Source organism: Neltuma alba, unplaced genomic scaffold (genome assembly GCF_004799145.2).
Source record: "Neltuma alba isolate B1F8T4 unplaced genomic scaffold, ASM479914v2 tig00011916_pilon, whole genome shotgun sequence".
NCBI lineage: Eukaryota > Viridiplantae > Streptophyta > Magnoliopsida > Fabales > Fabaceae > Neltuma > Neltuma alba.
Genome location: NW_021636509.1, coordinates 915032 through 934467, shown reverse-complemented (window position 1 = coordinate 934467; position 19436 = coordinate 915032). Strand labels below are relative to the sequence as shown.

General features: G+C 37.6%; 2 protein-coding genes across 8 annotated transcripts; both read right to left on the bottom strand.

The window, feature by feature from the left end:
* Nucleotides 1-690: 690 nt before the first annotated feature.
* Nucleotides 691-7345, bottom strand: LOC114719452 (uncharacterized). Of its 6 annotated transcripts, none has more exons than XM_028904962.1 (8): nucleotides 7279-7345; nucleotides 6074-6306; nucleotides 5464-5510; nucleotides 3827-3977; nucleotides 3537-3741; nucleotides 2015-2144; nucleotides 1422-1585; nucleotides 691-1231 (listed from the first exon to the last, which is right to left on the bottom strand). In XM_028904962.1, the coding sequence occupies exons 2-7, from the start codon at nucleotides 6261-6263 to the stop codon at nucleotides 1454-1456; spliced, it is 855 nt and encodes a 284-aa protein (XP_028760795.1). In that variant the 5' UTR covers nucleotides 6264-6306; nucleotides 7279-7345; the 3' UTR covers nucleotides 691-1231; nucleotides 1422-1453. The 6 variants fall into 6 exon arrangements, with proteins under 6 accessions (XP_028760795.1, XP_028760794.1, XP_028760791.1 ...); XM_028904961.1 differs by having other exon boundaries at nucleotides 1422-1592; nucleotides 7279-7338; XM_028904958.1 differs by having other exon boundaries at nucleotides 691-1125; nucleotides 1422-1592; nucleotides 7279-7335.
* Nucleotides 7346-15111: 7766 nt separating this feature from the next.
* On the bottom strand, nucleotides 15112-19436 carry LOC114719409 (FACT complex subunit SPT16). 2 transcript variants are annotated; one of them, XM_028904893.1, is made up of 3 exons: nucleotides 19316-19436; nucleotides 18749-18847; nucleotides 15112-18536 (listed from the first exon to the last, which is right to left on the bottom strand). In XM_028904893.1, exon 3 carries the CDS (start codon nucleotides 18509-18511, stop codon nucleotides 15317-15319), a length of 3195 nt encoding a protein of 1064 aa, XP_028760726.1. In that variant the 5' UTR covers nucleotides 18512-18536; nucleotides 18749-18847; nucleotides 19316-19436; the 3' UTR covers nucleotides 15112-15316. The 2 variants fall into 2 exon arrangements, with proteins under 2 accessions (XP_028760726.1, XP_028760728.1); XM_028904895.1 differs by having other exon boundaries at nucleotides 18749-18837; nucleotides 19316-19435.

Here is a 19436-nt window from a genome sequence, read left to right as displayed (position 1 = left end):
TGCCCTAGCTCATGAGTGATGATTGAGCACTTGATAGTTAATACTTGATAGTGGTTTGTGTAGTAATATTGTGTTTGTGACTTTGTGGTAGTATTAATTTGGATTTATGTTTTAATTTGATATGTTTGTTAAATTATTAAAGACATGTCATGTTCATTTAATCATATGTTTAATATTTTGATATATTTGAAACTTGAAACTTGAAACTTGAAACTTTGGACGAATTTCATGTTTTATTTATGATAATTTTTATTTGCATGTTTTATTTTAAGTATTTAGAAATTTGGAACTTTGAGTAGATTTTATTTTTAAAAAAAAGTAACAAAAAATTACAAAATTTGGCAGGTTGACATGTTAGTCCCGACAGGTTGAGTTGAAAAAATTCCAACCCGTCAAAAAACAGTCCTAAAAAGCCCAGCCCGCCAAGCTTCAAGCCCGCCACGGGCCAATCCATAATCGGTGGGTTGGCCCATATTATTGGCTCTATCCTCAACCCCAAATACGAGAATATTCATTAAACTCGAATTATATCAATTTTCATTCACATTTAAAGAGTCATTCGTCTTCTAAATAAAACTAATGCCTCTTGGTTCCCGTGTTTCAGGATTTTAACTGGTTCTAACTTTTAAGGTCTCTATCTATCCATGTGGGTGTGGAAACTTCGTATCTAAAAGAATAAGAGGCATACAATTATAACCACGAGTAAAGAGCTGATTATTGACAAGGAAAACCCAACAAGAAACAGGACTGTCAAAATTGAGGGCCACGTAAGTTTTAAATACTGTCGTACACCCCATGATTCAAGATTTGCCCAATGAAAAATGAGTGAATATAAATGAAAAAGAGGGGGGGGGGGAATAGTACCACATCCCACAAATAAGATGTTTTCAGGAAGATAATCAACCTGCATAAAGCGTCTACGTGAGGCTGAAGTTATCTTGAAGTGAGAATTTGAAGTCCTTCTACTCATTGAGGTCCAGGCCTTTGCTTGGTATTGGAAGTCAGTGCCTTGATGCAGAGTCGAGGTTTTGTACTAACGACGTTAATGGGAAGAACAGAGACAGCTACAATTATGGATCCAGTAGGTAATCCCGAGAGAGGAAGCCATTCAACAAGAATGGAGAGCTGCAAGAACAGTGGTTATGTTTAAATAACCTGGATGATTAAGAGGATTTAAATTCAATAAGAGACAAGTAGAGTAAAAAGCGACTGAAGCTCATCCCGTCCGTTCCTGTAGCAACACATGACAAACAATTAACTAGGTTAAAAACGGCACAATCTTGTGAGTTATATGAACGGATGGCTAGAATGAAATCTTGCTGCCTTTTAATAAATCCGCCATTTACTAAATCCAAATCCACGATTGAGACTGCTGTGTGCTGATAACTATAAAACATTTGAGCCACTAATTTGCGTTTTACCTCTGGACACTTGAGGTCCACTATTGAATCTTCTACAACATGCCTGACAGCAGAAGCAACCACGCCAAAACATGTATTACGGTCCAACAAACTATAATCACTGGAACTATCTGCATTTTCTTTCGGTAACTTTGTCTCCTCAATTCCTCTTCGGTTGTAACCCACTGCAAACTGCAAGGTGAAATAAGATTTTTTCCACATGCAAAATTGACACGCAACAAATACGTGACATTTTTTACTTTTAGAATAAGGATTAACCCCTAGATAGACGTTAAACAAATCCCAGTTCATATTTCATCAGGCACCATATAGGTCAAAATATTGAAACCTGATAAAAAAGTCACCGACAGATGAACATGCAGTCAACATCTCAGAAGTACCATTTTCAAAATTGACATTTAACTTAACGCTGGGCTAAGCCGAGAGATAGAGTGATAATTGAGAAAACTCATCATAATTATCAATTGTTTTTCATTCATATTAAAACCAGGATCAAGTAGACAGAAGATGATGAAATTTGTCAAATTAACATTCAAAAGAACATAGCAACAACACAGAAAAGAGAGGTTAATTATGATTCAGGAAAATTGTACCTTCAGAGGGTGTCCAAGATGGTTCTGTTTATTGGCCACAAACTTTTTAACAAGTGTTGATACAACTTCCTGCAGTTCCTTTTCATTCAAACGACAGGTAGCTTGGATAGGGAATATACGGTGGCACCAACTGCAGCAAAAGAGAAGGTCCTCTATCAAAAACCGAAAAAAGAAATGCATTAACATCACCAACTGAAGGGCTTTCATTTCCAAACATTTTCACTAACACATTACAATCACTGTTTCTGAACAAAGCGTAAAGACTGCTTTATGCTAGCATGTACGTAGTTATATTCACTCAGACATCAACATCAGAAACCAGAAAAAAAAAGCAAAATGACAATGTAATGCGGGTTTGTATTAATCACCCTAGAAAAATCGGTGTACCACTCCCAGAAAAGGGATTAGTGACTAATCTCAGCCCCAAGGTGGGTGTGTGTTTTTTTTTTTTTTTTTTTGGGGGGGGGGGTTTAAGAGGCCAGTCCTCTCCACATTCCTGTCTGTCTCGCAAAGCAGCTCCCCCCTTTTTTTCCCCGGCCAAAAAAAAAGTTCCACTAGAGATGAATTCCCCACAAAAAGAGTCCTGTTGCTCACCATTACAATGCTTTCACTTGCCTTAGGCAATAGATGAATGTTTATGACATCCCAAAACGGGATAGCCTTGGAGATGCTAAGAAGTGAAGGGAAAGGAGCTTCAATAAGTCATTGAATGAGGTGAGAGTAGAAATTCTTGGATCAAGTTTCTCAACAAGAAACTCATCTCATGCTAGACCCCTGCTATCTGCTGCCATTACTAAAAGATTTGCACTACTGAGTAAAGATGCAAATCAGAACAAGGACAACCACCAAAAAAAAGAAAGGGAGATCTTGGTTGTGATCATTGTCATCGTTCTGAACACACCAAAGAGAAATGTTGGAAGCTACATGGCAAACCCAGTAACTGACAGCCAACAAGAGAGCTGGACAACAAGAAATGTTGACTCATGGTTGGATTTGATCTAAATGGGGAAAAATGTACAAGCTAAGAAGCCAAACACGGGATAACCATCCCAGGAGTTGCGCAATACCAGTTCAGAGGAACCCTCCCAAAATCACATGTAAACATTTGGCCTGTCTTCATTTTCACACCTGATAAATTAAGCTGGAACCAAAAATGCCTTCAACAACACTCAGACAATGAGACATAAGACGACAAACCATTTTTCATCTACAAATTAATTGTGGACATTTAGGACAAGTTACACTAAGAAGTTGCAACCTATACTATCATTCACTTGCTAGAACAACTATGATCCAAAAAAATGTTGATCAAGTGGTAAGGATCAGTCCCATATCCACAAGGGTGTGGGTTCAAGTTCTATTACCTATGTGAACAGATCCTTTATAAATGTGTCTATAAGCATTCTCAGTCATCAAACATGTCCTATCCCTAGTGAGCCACTAGAACCAAACTCACCAAAACTGTTCTCTTGCCAAAATAAAGAATCTAACAAACAAAATTTAAATGAGTCACTTTACTTACATTGGTGAACTCTTTCCAGCCTCAAAAGATTCAATGATATTTGACACAATATCAACAGTGTCAACCAACTCATTCCTTGGAAAGGTAAAAAGAAGCAACCCACTCCTTGTTAGCTTAACTAACGAAAGATCAAAAGCTCCACTAGAGCTTGTCTCTGCTTTTGTAGGACTTATGTGAGTTCCTTCTGATAGTTTACCTGTCATCACTTAGCCCAAGACTGTTCAATAAACGTAAAACTCAGACATGGCCCTTAACTCCAATAAGGAAATAACAAGGGGGAAAATAAGTACCTTCACCAGAGTTAACAATGGCAGAATTAGTTTCTTCCAAGTCTAAACATTCTCTGCCAATTTCTTCAGTGCATGTCCGCCTTCTCTTCGTACTATTTTTCTCATGGCTGTCCAAACCATCACAATCTCCATTTCTAAAGGGATCAACATACTGTAACAAAATTTCATCCCCAGATGTATAAGAAGAAGAATAAACAAGAAAAAGAACAATTTACTTGTCAATCATCTTCTGTTGTGTAAATCATGAACATAGCCACAGTGGTATGAGAAGAGAAGAACTGACAGTGTGATAGTTGATAGCATTGTATAATCTGTTTACAATCACATCGGCCACAAACAAAGAAGAAAAGAAAAAAGAGAATTGTTTATTTCATTTAGAACTCTACCTATGTTTCATAACCGGTCCCCACCCCAGATTAAGGAGTGTTAGATACTCAACAGAAAATGTAAAACTATATCAAATCACCCATGACATGGATTATCAAAGACATATTTTTTGTTGTTGCTTATTTCATTTAGAATGTCGGAAAAGTGCTTATCTAAAAAATAATTTAAATATCAGTAAAATTTGCCAACATTAAAGAGGTTATTCCATTAAAAGTTGGTTTCAAGAATAAGCATAACAAATTACAAATTAATTTTTTATTGAACAATTACTCATTCTATAAGGGATTAACGGTATCTTGAAGAGTGCTTGGTTTGTTATAACAAATGATTATTCAAAGGCAAACTTAGAAAATAAATCAATAATAAGCTCCACATCGAGCAATTGCTTTTTGTATTTTTCAGCATTAACACCTAATAACTGTTCATCCACCTCAATATTCTGGTTTAATCGCTAGTCATATTTAGGCATTTTGCCCTGTCAATGCTACAAACAACCATATGAAATACAGGAAAAAGAATCTTATCCCTTAAATGCTTGGTTGAGCTGTAAATCAGAAGATGAGCGTTATAAGGAGAGGAACATGATAACTAGGAAACTTTCAGCTCAAAAGAAGATAACTAGGAAACTGTATGAACGAATTATTCTTAATACTGAACATGCTGATAATTATCATTTAGTAGGATGTGAAAGATATCTTTCGTTCAAAAGGAATTATTCTCTAAATGGACACATCTGATGGGCCTAGTATGACCCAGCAGCCCCAAACATGTCAGAGGAAAAAAAAGGGCAAAACAAAAGAGTACGTCAGCTTGTATAAAAAAAAAAGAGTACGTCAGCAGAGAGAGAGAGAGGAAAGGGCAAGGAAATTGTGGCAATGATACCAGAATTTATGGAAGGTGAGTATAATAGTCCTTTTGATTATTTTCCTTTAAGCCGTAACTGCTATCTGCAATTCCCTGAGCTTATTCCTCTAAACTTACACTGGACAGAGGTTAATCCCAGCCTTTGAAATATTAATAATCCAAAATGCATCTGGGTTCCATCAACATCTATCTTATCTGTTTCGTATTCTAAAATATACAAGTCTTGTGAATAAAGTAGAGCAGCAAGGCCAAGGAAGATTTTTTCGTCGTACAGGTTGAATCTAGGCATACACCATTTTTTAGCATTAAGAAAAACTATTCTTACACAGTAAATGTCATATAACAAGGTAAATTTGGAAACATGTTAAAAGGGTAATGAAGGATACCTTTTCAAGGATAGACAATACTTCCTTTGTAGCACTTTTCTCCCGTTCTGTAGAGAAAACAGTAATGATTATTCAAACAACATAAGCATAAATAAATCCTAAATCTAAATGATACTCCTAGAGGAATTAAGCAAGAGTTACTTATTATGCCATAGATTTCATCCCAATCATAATTACTTACATCTATTATTTACATTATCTGTTAAAAAACAGCAGGCAAAGCTGCAAATCACCAACCATACCACGCACAATAAGAAAAAATAAATTTACCGAAGCAGGTTAAAGCTTCCCCACCGAAGACTAGATAAATGAGCAACAAGACACAAACATTTTGTACATTGCGAGCTTATTGAGATTAAATAATAATTATTAAAGTCATAGGGTACTTCATTGTTCATGTATATGATGACAATAACTAAGTATTATGTAGTCTCAGTCATACGTGTAGGATAAAGATTTTTAGCAGTAAAGGCAGATTTGTAAGAGCAAAATCAATATGCCAAAAGTAACCCTGAATTGGGAAACAAGAAATTAAAAATGTGTATGTACGATAGCTGTATGATGTTGAAAATTTGGCCGAGTAGGAGAAAGGGACAAAAGGTGAAGTAACTGATAGTACAAGTGATGAGAAAGCCACAATGGGAGTGTTGGAGAATTAAGGAGGGAGCAGTGTAGTCAAAGCGAGGAAGGCTTATCACAGCTGAGTGTTGCTCCCAAGGGGCCATGCTCTTTTCTGCCTCAATCTTCTGTTTTTGTTCCTCTTCATATTCCTTAGTAACAGCTCCACCCTCTTCTGCCATCTCAAACTATAGGAAGGCAAGAGGTTCACAAGTACTCTGTGCACTGCAGCAGGGGAGACCAAGGTATGAAAAAGTATCAGTCATGAAACCGATTAAGGCACTGGTTCAAAGTTCAGAAATTGAACCCATTAAATCAGGAAGCAGCCATATTTATTTGTAATCCATCGAATTTAAAATATAAGAAATACAAGAAACAGAGCACCAGCAGTTCAAACCACTAACACAAGAATAGAGGGTTCATAATGAATTTCAATTGGAGCACCGACTCTCTTTTTGACAAAAGACCGTGAATGATGCAATGCAAATAGAGTTCGTTTGAAGAAGATAAACTCATGAAAACATATTGTTTTTTAATAAATGATTGTTAAAATATATAATTATGTATTGCACAGTGGGCCTGTTTGGTTACTTGCTAGAAACTTATATGAAGAAATGTAATGCAAGGCAATGACTAGTAGATAAAAAAAGTGAGAAAGAAAAGGGAAGATATTTGTTTGGTTAAGGATGGAAGGGAATGTAATAATAGTAAGATTGAGATTTCAAAGGTCTGACTGCCCCTTTAAATAGAAGTACGCACTCCAAGCGCATATCTGGAAGCATATTTATAATCCAATCGTAACACACCAAAATGCAGATGCTTTCGAAAAACAAGCTCTATATGCAAAACAATATCTAGCCACCATATGCAGAAGCATATTTATAATCAAAACACGAGAAAAAGGAAATGAAATCACAGGCACAAGTGTATAACCCAAGCAGCAACATATAGCTACCGAAATAAAGTAACTCAGCCAAAGTTTAAACTACATATGTAAATGCACGAGCGGAACGACGAAGGAAATAGAATCAGAAGCACAAGCAAAAAGAAGCAAAACCAGGATCAATGGAAGCAATTAGGAAGAACAAGTGGAAATACTTCGAGCAGTGAGAACATGCAGAAGAATTTTGAAAGAACAGGAACAAGGAGACAGTATCAGAAGCAGAAACGATTTCGCCGGGGATGGGATGTGCTTACCAGGGCAGCACCTCGCAAGACTTCGCTAGCTCGCTTCTTCAGCTGGTGGTGGTTTCAGCTTTCAGGTGTTAGGGCTGGAATTAGCCGTAAGAATTGGTTATTCCAGGAATGTATTTTCAGGGGCCAAAAGGATTTGTAGGGGATACCAATAATTAACGTACAAATTAGTTTGATTTTTAATTTGATCATCTTAATTCATTTTATTTAGTTGCATATGGTAAAGATTCATCAAATGGTGGTTTTAATTTATATACATAATAGCAAGAGTATTCTAAACAACACCTCTTTATTACAAACAACTAAATTAATAAATTTACTTAATATAATTAAATTAGTTAATTACTTCTTATACTAGGACTAGAGATTTTTTTTTTTTGGATCAGAAGGAGGGAGTATTTTATTGAACTTATTTTAAGTAATTTTATACAAATTAAATTAAATATATAGAAGAAGTTTTGTTTCATAACATATAGAAGTGATTCTTTCATGAATAATCCAAACACAAAATTAATATGTTAAAACTTTTCATCATGTTTTTGGAGATGAAGACAATATTGTTAAATGGGGATTGAAAGTTTGCTTCTAATTTATGTGAACGCATATTTAAGGAGGCTTATTTTTAATTAGACTTAATAACATCTGAATTTAAAGTAAAAATATACATTTAATTCTCTGATTTAATGCCAAGTTTTAATTTTATTTCTTATTTTATAAATTATGTTGTCAATTTTATAATCCTAACCCCATAAGTTTTAAATAATGATCTATTGTGCTAATAATTATCATTTTTTTTGGTTTACAGCTAATAATTATCATTTTAAAAATTTTAATTTGATGTATTAATATTTGAAAATGTTTCGTTGACATGTAAAATTTTAATGTTTACTTTTTTTTGTTAAACGATTAAAAAGACGGAATCAAAATAAGATTTTTCTTAAATAAAATTAAGGGAATAAATATGCGCTGACTTAAATTTAATTAACAACATTGACATATACAGATATAAAAAAAAACGACAAACCAAATATATTTTACTGTTTGGCACACAAAAAAATTCAAATAGGTTCACCGTAATAATGTAAGATTGTTTTAATTAATTACATTATATTAAGGGAACCAAACAACCCATAGCCAAATTATAATGTATAAGAATTTTATTTAAATGAATTTTCAAGCATATTACGAACTCTAGTTTTTAATATAAGAGCTAAATAACTAATTTAGTGATATTAAAAAATTATTTAAATTAATTATTTGTCAGCATTAGTTTTTTTAAATTATCATCTTCAATTATATGTATTAGATTATTGAAATTATCTATCGTTGAGAGCTCTTATAATCAATAATAAAAATGTTTTGGAGAAAAATAAAAAAAAAACAAAATAAATTAAGTTTTTATATCTAGGATTATAAACTTCCAAATGGACGCTGCCATAGGAATAACGACGCAGCGAAACCCATGCATCATGTAGCCCGGCAGCATATGTGTGAGGGGAAGGCGAATGGGGTTTGGAACAATGAGAAATACTTTTAAAAAGTATTTTTGTTCTAAATCAAAACAAATTTTTTTATATATTTATTTTGTATATTATTAAATTATTTTTAAAATTATAGTTTGATTTCCAGTGAAACACTTCGTAGGAGAAGCACACAATGCTTCAGTGATGAAGCTGTGTTGGGGATTAGTGAAATGTCGGGACGCCTTGAGAGGAAAGAGGACACATCGCACGCTCTAAGGGATAGTGTTGCGGAGGCCGAGTGCTGGAGATTAGTTGTCCCTTTACAGTTGCAAGCTAGTTTTTTTGGAGCTCGTGGATGTGAGACGCTGGTTGGAATGGAACCTAAATCAGAACCTTCTCCACCAGGAGGTGCCGTGGAGGATGTGGTTCGCTACTATTTGTAGGACTGCGCGGCTCAATAGAAATGCTGGGGTCTTTCCAGCAAAAGCTAGTGAGAGATTGAAAGAGCTGCGTCAGTTTTCTTTGTAAAGCCAAGGGGTACTGGTGTAGGTCTTGCTTTGCGGTGGTTAATGTCTGGTCGAGTTCTCCCAACATCATTCGTGTCTCTATACAATCAAATCTGTTGAGTCTAAAGGATCATATCATCATTTGCTGATTGTTGACTGTGAATTTCAGCATACTAAAGTCCCATGAATGTTCAAATTTGACTCAGTTTGGTCTTGATATTGCGATTGCTAATTTTGTAATGTTTGATACGAAAACTTCAGTATTCTAGAAACTATACAAAACCAAATTTCATGGGATTACTCAGCATCACCACCCCTCGTATTGAACACTTAGTTTTGAGATTGAACATTTTGGTAGGGCTGCACAACAAAGTCTGAAACCCGGTCAACCCGGTCCGACCCGAGGAAGCCCGGTCCGACCCGGTCCAAAAAAAAACAGCCCGATCAAGAGACAGGACTAATCGGGTCAGACCAACAAACCGGGTAAGACCGGGTTGAGGACTCATATTTCAGACCATGTGGTCTAGCCCGGTCCAGGTAACCTCTTTTTTTTTTTTTTTAAACATCTATCTGTCATGGACTCATGGGATATATTAAATATGAGCTGAGCCCAACCCAACGAGCATTGACCAGCTGACTTGCGTTGCGATTCTGCTCTGCGTTTTGCTCCCATGCTTTTCCGGTTTTCCCTTAATCCCTTTCACTTTCAGTTCACGGCTTTCACTCTCGGTATATGCCCTAAGTCGGCCTAACATTCTCTGCTTTTCCCTTTCACGACCTGAGAAAGCCGCTCTCTTCAACCAGTAACTATTGGATTGGGGGTCAAGGAGAGGAGCGAACCAAGCTTGAAATGGGAATTGAGAGGCACGAGACGGAGACAGTTAGGTCGCCAAAGCAGTGGCGATGAAGGCTGACAAGCACAATTGACTGAAACTGGAGTCTCACGAGGGATTTGGGAACTTATCCAGCCGGCCCTATCTTCAAGTCAGTCGATTCGAAAGTAGGTTCAGCTTCACTTCGCGATCATCTCCTCATTTCCTCAGTAGTCGTCTACTTTTCAGTTTTCCCTGAATCCGCGTTCGTGATTATCTCCTCACTTCCTAAGTTCGCTGCGCTCCTGCTTCAACTTCAGCTCCTCGGCTAGCTTCTTCTCCAAAGATTGATTAGCTTGTTGTCCTTGGAAGGCTCATTCAAGACTTTGAGTAGCTTCTTCTTCTTGACTCTTTGCTTTTTTTTCTTGCTTTTAATTTTCTACGGTTTATTCTGTGCACAGCAATTGTTTCATTTTGCTTCGTTTTTATCAGAAATTGGTCATTCTTCAGTGTTTGATCGCTGATGCTGTTTCGGTGTTTCTGTCTTCATGGGTTTTGATTAGCGTATTAAACTGTTGATCTTTTTATGGCTTGATCTGAATCTGTATTGTTCGTCTCAGTAGCTCATGCCTAGCACATTGTGATTCTTTCACTAATATCTCTCTATGATCAGTGATTATCCCATCTTCATTGTTCTGATCAGGATTTTCTTTCGCTGTTATTGTCTTTTGCAGTGTCTGCCTGTCTGGTGTTGCTGATTTTATTTAGATTTATGTGCAAATATATATGTGTGTGTGTGTGTGTCATGCATTCCCTTGTCGGTGTCAATTTAGTGAATGGCTGAATGCTTCGTGATAACTTGTGAGGAGGGTCCTTTATTATTCGTTATGGCTATGTCAACGAGAACTATAGTATATATTATGATTTGATTAATTAATGTATGATTTTTATTTTCATGTTAGAAATGGTTGATGAAACTTCAGCAGCTACTAGTCAACCCTCATCTGCACAAACACAATTAGTGGGCACTAGTGAAACTGAAATAGGCCCTCCTGCTGAATCAATTTCTCCCACTCCTCCTCCCTCTTCAGTAGCTGAACCTGTTTCTAACCTTGGACAAGATACTGCTGGAGAGAATGTGAGTAGAAAGAGAAAAGAGCCTGAGAAGAAATGCACAAAATCACAAGTTTGGGAGCATTTTGTGAAATTACCTTTGGAAGAAACAAATGGAGAAGTTAAGGCTGCTTGTAGATATTGTCATGCAATTTATGCTTGTGACCCAAATAAGCATGGCACAACATCCTTGAAAAGGCACTTTCCAAAATGTCTCAAGAACCCAAATAGGGCTGACACAATACCAAAGCAATCAATGTTGAACTATGTGACTCCAAGTGGGCAAGCAAGGAGTTTAGTCCCTCATGTTTTCAATCAAAAACGATGTAGAAGGGCGCTGGCTGAATTTGTTATTTGTGATGAGATGCCATTTCGGATTGTTGAGAAGCATGGGTTTAGAAACTTTGTGAAAGAGCTAGAACCAAGATTTCGAATTCCTTCAAGAACAACAGTTGCTAGAGATTGTTGGCAACTATACCTTGGAGAAATTAAGATATTGAAGGAAATATTGAAGAAGTCTACACACCGTGTTTGCTTAACGACTGATTGCTGGACATCTGCTCAAAACTTCAATTATTTGTGCTTGACTTGCCATTTCATTGATCCTGATTGGAAGTTGCATAAGAGAATATTGAATTTTTGCATGATTGAAAATCATAGGGGTGATACAGTTGGCAAGACAATTGAGAAATGCCTCTTGGAATGGGGAATAGAAAAGGTATTTACCATAACCATGGACAATGCATCAAGTAATGACTCCGCCTTGTCATATCTGAAAAAGCGGCTTAAGAATTGGAAGGGAATGATTTGTGGGGGTGATTACCTTCATCTTAGATGTTCTGCACATATACTTAATTTGGTGGTTAATGATGGCTTGAAGGAGTTGAAGAATAGCTTTGATTCAATTCGCAATGCAATTAAGTATGTTCGTTCTTCCCCAGCTCGTCTCCAAAAGTTCAAAAATATTGCTGAATTAGAGAAATTGGACACCACTAGCCTTGTTTGTCTTGATGTTAGTACTCGGTGGAATTCAACATATTTGATGTTGGAATCTGCTTTGAAATTTCAAAAGGCTTTTGAACGGTTGGAAGATGAAGATGATGACTATGAGGCATATTTCACTAAAGGGGACATCTCTAGGCGTGAAGGCCCTCCTGAAGCTAATGATTGGAATAAGGCAAGAGTATTTCTCAAATTCTTGAAGGTGTTCTATGATATAACTTTAATGTTTTCAAGTTCACTAAATGTCACTTCTAACACTTGTTTCCACCAAATTGCCCTAATTCATGAGTTGTTGGAAGAGAACATTGTGAATGCTGATCCTTTGCTTTTGGAGATGTCCTTTAGCATGAGAAGTAAGTATGAAAAATATTGGGGTCAAACAGAAAACATGAATCCTTTGCTCATTGTAGCTGTGATTTTAGATCCTCGGTATAAACTTGCTTATGTGTATCATATCTTTGAACAACTTTTTCATGATGGGGAAGTTTGCATGGCCATGAAAATTAAGACCAGAGATGTCTTGCACCGCATGTTTGATGAATATTCTGTTGGACAAACAAGCAATGGTTCTTCAAGCAATGCTGGTTCTTCAAGCAATGCTACTTCTTCTGTACTCCCAGGATCATCAACATCAGCAATGCTACAAAGCCAAGTGGGTAGAGATCCAGGTCGCAGATGGTTAGCTTCTCAAAAAGAAAAAAGCTCTTCTGACCCACAATCAGAATTGGATAGATATCTTTCATCTACTTCAGCTGATGATAGCCTTATTGATGATGATTTTGATATCTTAGCATGGTGGAGAGCTAATTCTGGCAAATATAAGATTCTTTCTAGAATGGCACGTGATGTCTTGGCCATTCCAGTGTCTACAGTGGCCTCTGAATCAGCCTTTAGCACTGGGGGACGTATAGTGGACTCTTATAGGAGTTCCCTATCCCCATCAATGACTGAAGCATTGATTTGTTCCCAGAATTGGCTACTCCCTGGGCAATCTCTCTCTGAATTTGCATCCATGCTTCAAGAGTTTGATAACTTTCAAGAGACAGACGGTGTGGTGAAGACCGGTATGTGTTGTAGTGCTATCGATTACTTATATTTTATATAACTATTTAAATAGATTTTATTTGTTTGTAATCATTTCATAATATGTGTTGTTGTATTGTAATGTCATTGACTATTAATGTTTTACATACTTTTCAGATCATTCCACTATTACTGATGTTGGGGAGGATGTTTGACTTTCAGCATTTCAGTTTCAGTTTCAGTTTCAGATATTTTGGACATATATGACTATAAAGTCTTTTGTTTGTTTGATGGTGCCATGGTGGTAGCTTGTTTTTTTGGCTATATGGCTGGATGTTTTTTGGTCAGTTCAATTGTGCAGGTTGATGATCTTTTTGATGGTTGATCTTTTGGATGGTTGATGTTTTGGATGGATGATCTCTTGGATGGTTGATTAAAATCACCATATAGTTGGTTCATCATAGTCAGTACTAACTGGTGGATGACTTACTGAATTAATTAGGGCTGCTGTATAGCTAACTCACTTGATCTTTTGTATATGCATTGAAGTTGAACCGTGGAACATTTTGAGTTTTTGACTATTATTGGCCAGCCAAGAGCAGACTTCGATATGTAGACTTTGATATGTAGCTTCAATGACTGATGATAATTTAAACTTTAAAGGAAAGTTTAGTATTAAAATGTGGTTATTTTATTTTGTTTGTTTGTTCTTTTATTTTTTTTCTTTGAATGTTGTCAATATTAAAAATGATCTTATTTAGTTTGTGATGTATAGATCATGTAAGAATATCATCTTCTTGGGAAGAGTTGTGTTTATTTATTTTCTGATAAGTAAAAAAAATAGAAAGCTCTATCTATTCAATGGAAAAGTTCAATGTACGTTAGAATATTTGGATTCAAAGCTGTACAATATGCTGTAAAGATATCTTTTATATATGGGGGAAAAAAAAAAAGGGACACCAACCTGGACCAGTCCAGTAACCCGGCCGGACCAGTCCAACCCGGTCCTGGTCCCGGGCCTAACCGGACTGGACCAGACCGGAGACTAAAATGTCCAGCCCGTAGAATTTTCAGACCAGACTTCAGACTGATGGTCAACCCGGTCCAGTCCAGTCTTTGTGCACCCCTACATTTTGGAACCAAACTGTCGATATAATATTTCACAAATTCCTATATTGCCCGCAAGCAGATTTGTGTTCCTTCTTCTATGGAGGGTCTAACTTTGGCATGTAGTAAATGATGGGAAAATAACAAAAAAAATTATCTATTGAATTTCTAAATAATAAATAAGTGATACTGATTATTCTTGTAACAACTCTAATTATTCCTATAATGGTTTTGACATGTCAACATTGCCTATTTGTTTTTTTTTTTTTTTTCAATTTTCCTCTAAATTATTTTCATCCTACCTCACAAGTTTATAAACAAACACGGTGTTCTTAGTAAAGAGTACATTTACATGCTTATTGCTAATTAAAACATCAACTTCTATGTATGCATTGTATATAGATTGGATCATTATATGTACCTGTTTCTTTTTAATAAAAGGAACAGATTTTTCGCATCTAACTGCAGTGGTAAGAGCTACGATGACCTAGTCTAGCATATCGCCCAAAGGCTCTCTTGAAAAAATTTTAAAAACAAAAAAAAAAAAACTAAGAAGGCGGAGGGGAAAAAATGTAATTGTGTAATTTCAGAAAATATGCAGAAGTGGACTTCGCATCAGATTCCAGTATCAGTAAACAAGCGGCATCATTACAAATCGCTTATCATATATAAAGCACCCACTATAGGGGCGATCACAGGATTTTGGTTTCCTCGTATTTCTTCGTATCCATATGTGGGCTTCGCCGGTATTCACAAGACGCACAATAGTTAGAGCTGCTGACAAGGAAAACCAAACAAGAAACCGGGCTGTCCAAAGTGAGAGCCATGTAACAACATTAATAGAAAAAGCTAGATTCAAGGATTCCATAAGTGCCTACAGATATATAATGGAAATAAAACCCCAGTTACACTGATAAGGAACTTCCAAGCTTAAGTACTGCTTCTGGCAGCAACAGCTTGGTGGCGTCTAAAATAGACAACAAACAGACCAGTAACAAAATACAAAATTAATGGTCTATCTTAGCTTGGCTCTCTTTGGAGCACTACTACTTATACTGGCTCGTGACTTGCCAAAAGCTTTCATCTTCCTTCTTTTCCTCTCTACTTCGCTGTCAGAGTCATCCCCTTTCTCCCTATCGGCATTGCTTGCTTCTCTCTCCAACTCTTCCCATGTCTTTCCCTTCTCTTCTTCTGAGTCCTCGTCGGAATCCTCCTCTTCCTCATCCTCGGACTCCACTAGTGATTCACTATCAGAAGCATCATCTTCAGAATCAGACTCAGGTTCAAGATCTGATGGTTCATAACCTTTGTCTGACTCCTCTGAATTCTCAGATTCTGAATCAGTAGCCTCCAAATTCAAAAACTCCCAACCCCCACCTTCTATAAAGCTCTGTGGGTCATCGGTGATTGTCTTCAATATCTGTCGCCAATTCAGATTTAGCCTGCTCTCATAATACTTAATGTCAGTTGTGTCAAGCCACTCCTTGATGCCATCGAGAGCAGTGGAAGGGATGGAATCAATCCTGAGAACATCCCGCTTGAAGTCCTTGAATACTACTGTCATATCAAAGTTCTTCTGCCCAAGACCAACTCTCTCTAAATTCACAATCTCAATCTCACTAAGAGTGACGACAAGGAAAGGTGTTTCGATCAGTTCAACAAGACAGGCTGAAGTAGGAACGATAAATACGGAGGATTTATGAGGTACCCCAGTGAAGCCAAGTTCTCTCAAAGGTTGATCAAACTCAAGATCAAGGCGACGAAATTGGGGTTGCCCCCATAGATCATTGACCCGATTGACAAAGCTCTGAAATTCTACATTGATTTTGTTCTTCCTGTCTCTCTCCCTTTGCTCTTCTTCAAGCTCATCAGGGTCGTAGGCAGATCTCTTTCCGCCTCCTACATTCTGGACCATCTCCATCACCTCAACATAAAACTGGACATCCTTGGTTTTCTTGTTTCCTACCATAATATGGTTGTGCAGGTGGAAGTGCAGGAGTGTAATCATTTCATTTTCTGCTGGCTGAAAAAATGCATGTTTAATGTTGGCAAACATTACATCTACACGTTCAGCTTGCCTAGTGGTAGAGTAACGAAATCCATTCACATGAGCCTCAAGTGTACCAGGTATCTTCCTTCCCCGTCCACCAAAAGGAGGCCGGATCGAAAGATCAGGCAACCGAATAGGCTTAAATCTATTATTGGCTAGCTGTAGTTTCTCCTGAGTAACCAAGGTTGCTCTCTCAGCCCTCTCAGACTCCCTGGCCACAACTTGTCGTCTAAGTGTTTTAATGGACTGCACCAACTCACTTATGTGCCTTGGATCCTTGGAACGGAATGAAGCCTCCTTCAAATATATAGAACCTGGGAACTTCATTGAGTTTACATCATGGGAACTGAAAGGAGTCCCAGGAACATTAAAAATAATTCTGATGTAGCAGTTGCGATTGGTGTCCTGCTGGCTGGAAACAGTTCGAATGAAAGCCACATGAAAAGGCACCATACTTCCATTTATAGGCAAAAGGACTGCCTCATGCTTCTGATCAATCTGAATCATCATATCTCTGGGCGGGGGAAGGTCATTTATGTTCTTGTAGGCAACCAGATCTGCTAAAGTCTTCACAGCAGTGCGGTCGTCTCCTGTCTCACTTCCTCCTCCAGCAAGCCGCCTCGCAGTTTCTTCATTTTTCTGGCGAGCAAGTTCTGCCTGATGCTGCCTTCGAAGCTCCTCCTTTGATATCTCATGGTTGTCTGATCTAAGAGTTGTTTTAGTCATGACTGGCTCACTGACATCAACCTTAGCCTTTTTGGTAGGCCTCTCTTCTTCCTCATCCTCATTGAATGAATAAGCCACATCCTTAACAGCTTTAGAGCTCAGAGAAGTTACAACTTCTGTCTTATCTTTGGCAATTATGACTGTGTCTGCAAGAAGCATTGAAAAGTTCTTGCTCTTTGGCTTACTGCTCTCGCTTTGCAAGTTCTGAAATCCAAGTGTAACATTGAAGACCATGCCTTCTCTAACTATCTGCTCGTTTTTAGCATTAAGATTCAAACCTGACTCACGAAACTCAATGCCAATGCCTGTCCCAGCAGATTTAGTCAAATTAGAAACCAACTCAGGAGCATCCTTTTGTACAACAGACAGTGCAGCCAGGTATGCAGCACTGATCTTGTTGCCTGGCTTTAAGGACCCAATGGCTGCTTCATGGGCTTTCAGAAGAACCTCATAAGCCTTACTCTGAAGGGGCTCTGCATCAATCAAGAAGGTCCTAGCTATGTTTGAGCAGTAACTCTTGTACCGAGCTCCTACTGCACATATAATCACACTGGCAGAGTCATAATAAAGTAAATCATCATTGCTGACAGCACTAGGTCTGAGATCAAACTCTCCACCACTCTGAAAAATTGGGGGATAACAAATATCAACATTATCTGCCTTTAGTTTACAATTGACTTTTGAAGGTTCCAAAATAACTTTCTCAGTCTCCTCCATCAATGTAGAATGAGAAATTTTCTTCTCATCATCAATTACATTCTCAAGCTTTGGAACAACAAAGTTTTTCATCACACTTGTTGCCAGGTATGATGCTCTCTTAATTGATGTTAGCTCCTCATTATTCTTGACAGCAAACAGACTAGATAACCCATTACTCACATCAGTAAGTTGAAAACCGGTATTTTTCAGTTTATCAGCCCATGTTTCAAGGAGTTTTCCTTCAGGAGCTTCTCTTGATATGTATCCAATAGCAGGAACATCAGAGCCATCAACCTTTGACTGAGAACGGATAGCACGGAATATGGCATCCATTTGAGCAACCCCATCATCATCTTTTGCCTTGATATGCATCACAACATCTGCACCAACTGCCTCTTTGCTTGTTTTCCTCACAGTCTCCAGAATGGAAGCCTTCTTCTGGCTGCATAACAAGTGAATCTGCTTCTTCATGAAGACCATAATTGTATCTGGGAACTCAAAACCAAGCAGCCATAAATTCAGAGCAGTAGATTTCAAGTATCGCAGGTCATCTGAAGGTGGAGGACATGCTATTGCAATTGCATCAGAAGATCCCCAGAGTTCGGTTTTATATTCATCCCAATGTGAATAAAATGATTTTAATCGTGATTGAAATGTATTTAGATCAATGGAATAAGGGCTTCCTGCTGCCTTTCCATTGGAAGGTTGGGCACTTCCATTTCGATGATCACCCATTAGGATAGAATGGTCTGCTCAGTTTCTAGAAAACAAAAGACGCAGTGAGTGTAGAATAAACAGCTGAAAAGATAATTACAGATACACACATTTTTTCAATGAGGCAAGGCTATCATCTTCATCATATTTAGGAGATAAAACTAAATAAAACATCGAACTTCTTTTAGAGACTTCGTGTAGCAAATGAAAGATTTCTACAAATGTTGTAAACAAGGAGTGAATGATTTTAGTATATACCTTCCAGCGGACAAGTCGCTTAAAGGAACCCTAGAAAAGGGGTCCAGAGCCGAGTCTCCACAGCCTTGAACTGTTTGTCTTTTCCAAACCTAGGAACACCTGCATTAACACCAGCAACGAGATGAAAATATCAATGTATAGTCGAACATAGTTTTGAAAGATGTTCATGTACGCATTGCCAAATCGCAGAAGAATTGATTGGGTATAACTTACATCACTAGAACCAAGATTTAGCAAGTTCTTCCCCGAGTTCTCACAGGGGTTAAAAAATCGAAGAAAAATCCAATTAATAATTGACATAAAACTTCTTTCACCTCCTGGCTACTCCTAGATCAAATGGTGCATGTAACTAAAAGGGGTTCTATTCCAAGATAAAATCTAGCCTCCAGTCCCCTCTACAGCTCTCGCTTTTCTATGCGCGTATAGAGGATGATGCTTTAACACTGTTCGGAAAACATTTCCCGAAACTACGTAAACCCATTAGATGAAGGAGATAGAAATTCATGCCCTAATCAAATTCCGATTCCTGAAACACAGAGCATCAGCAAGAGTACATCAAATCCTCACCTTTTTCTGTTCAAATCAACGTCTTGAACCCGCCGTTGCCCTCCTTGCCGTCGGCTAGACTGTGTTGCCCCAATTTCACCAGCGTCTTCGTCCTACAGCTGTTCGCCCGCGACGAAGAAAG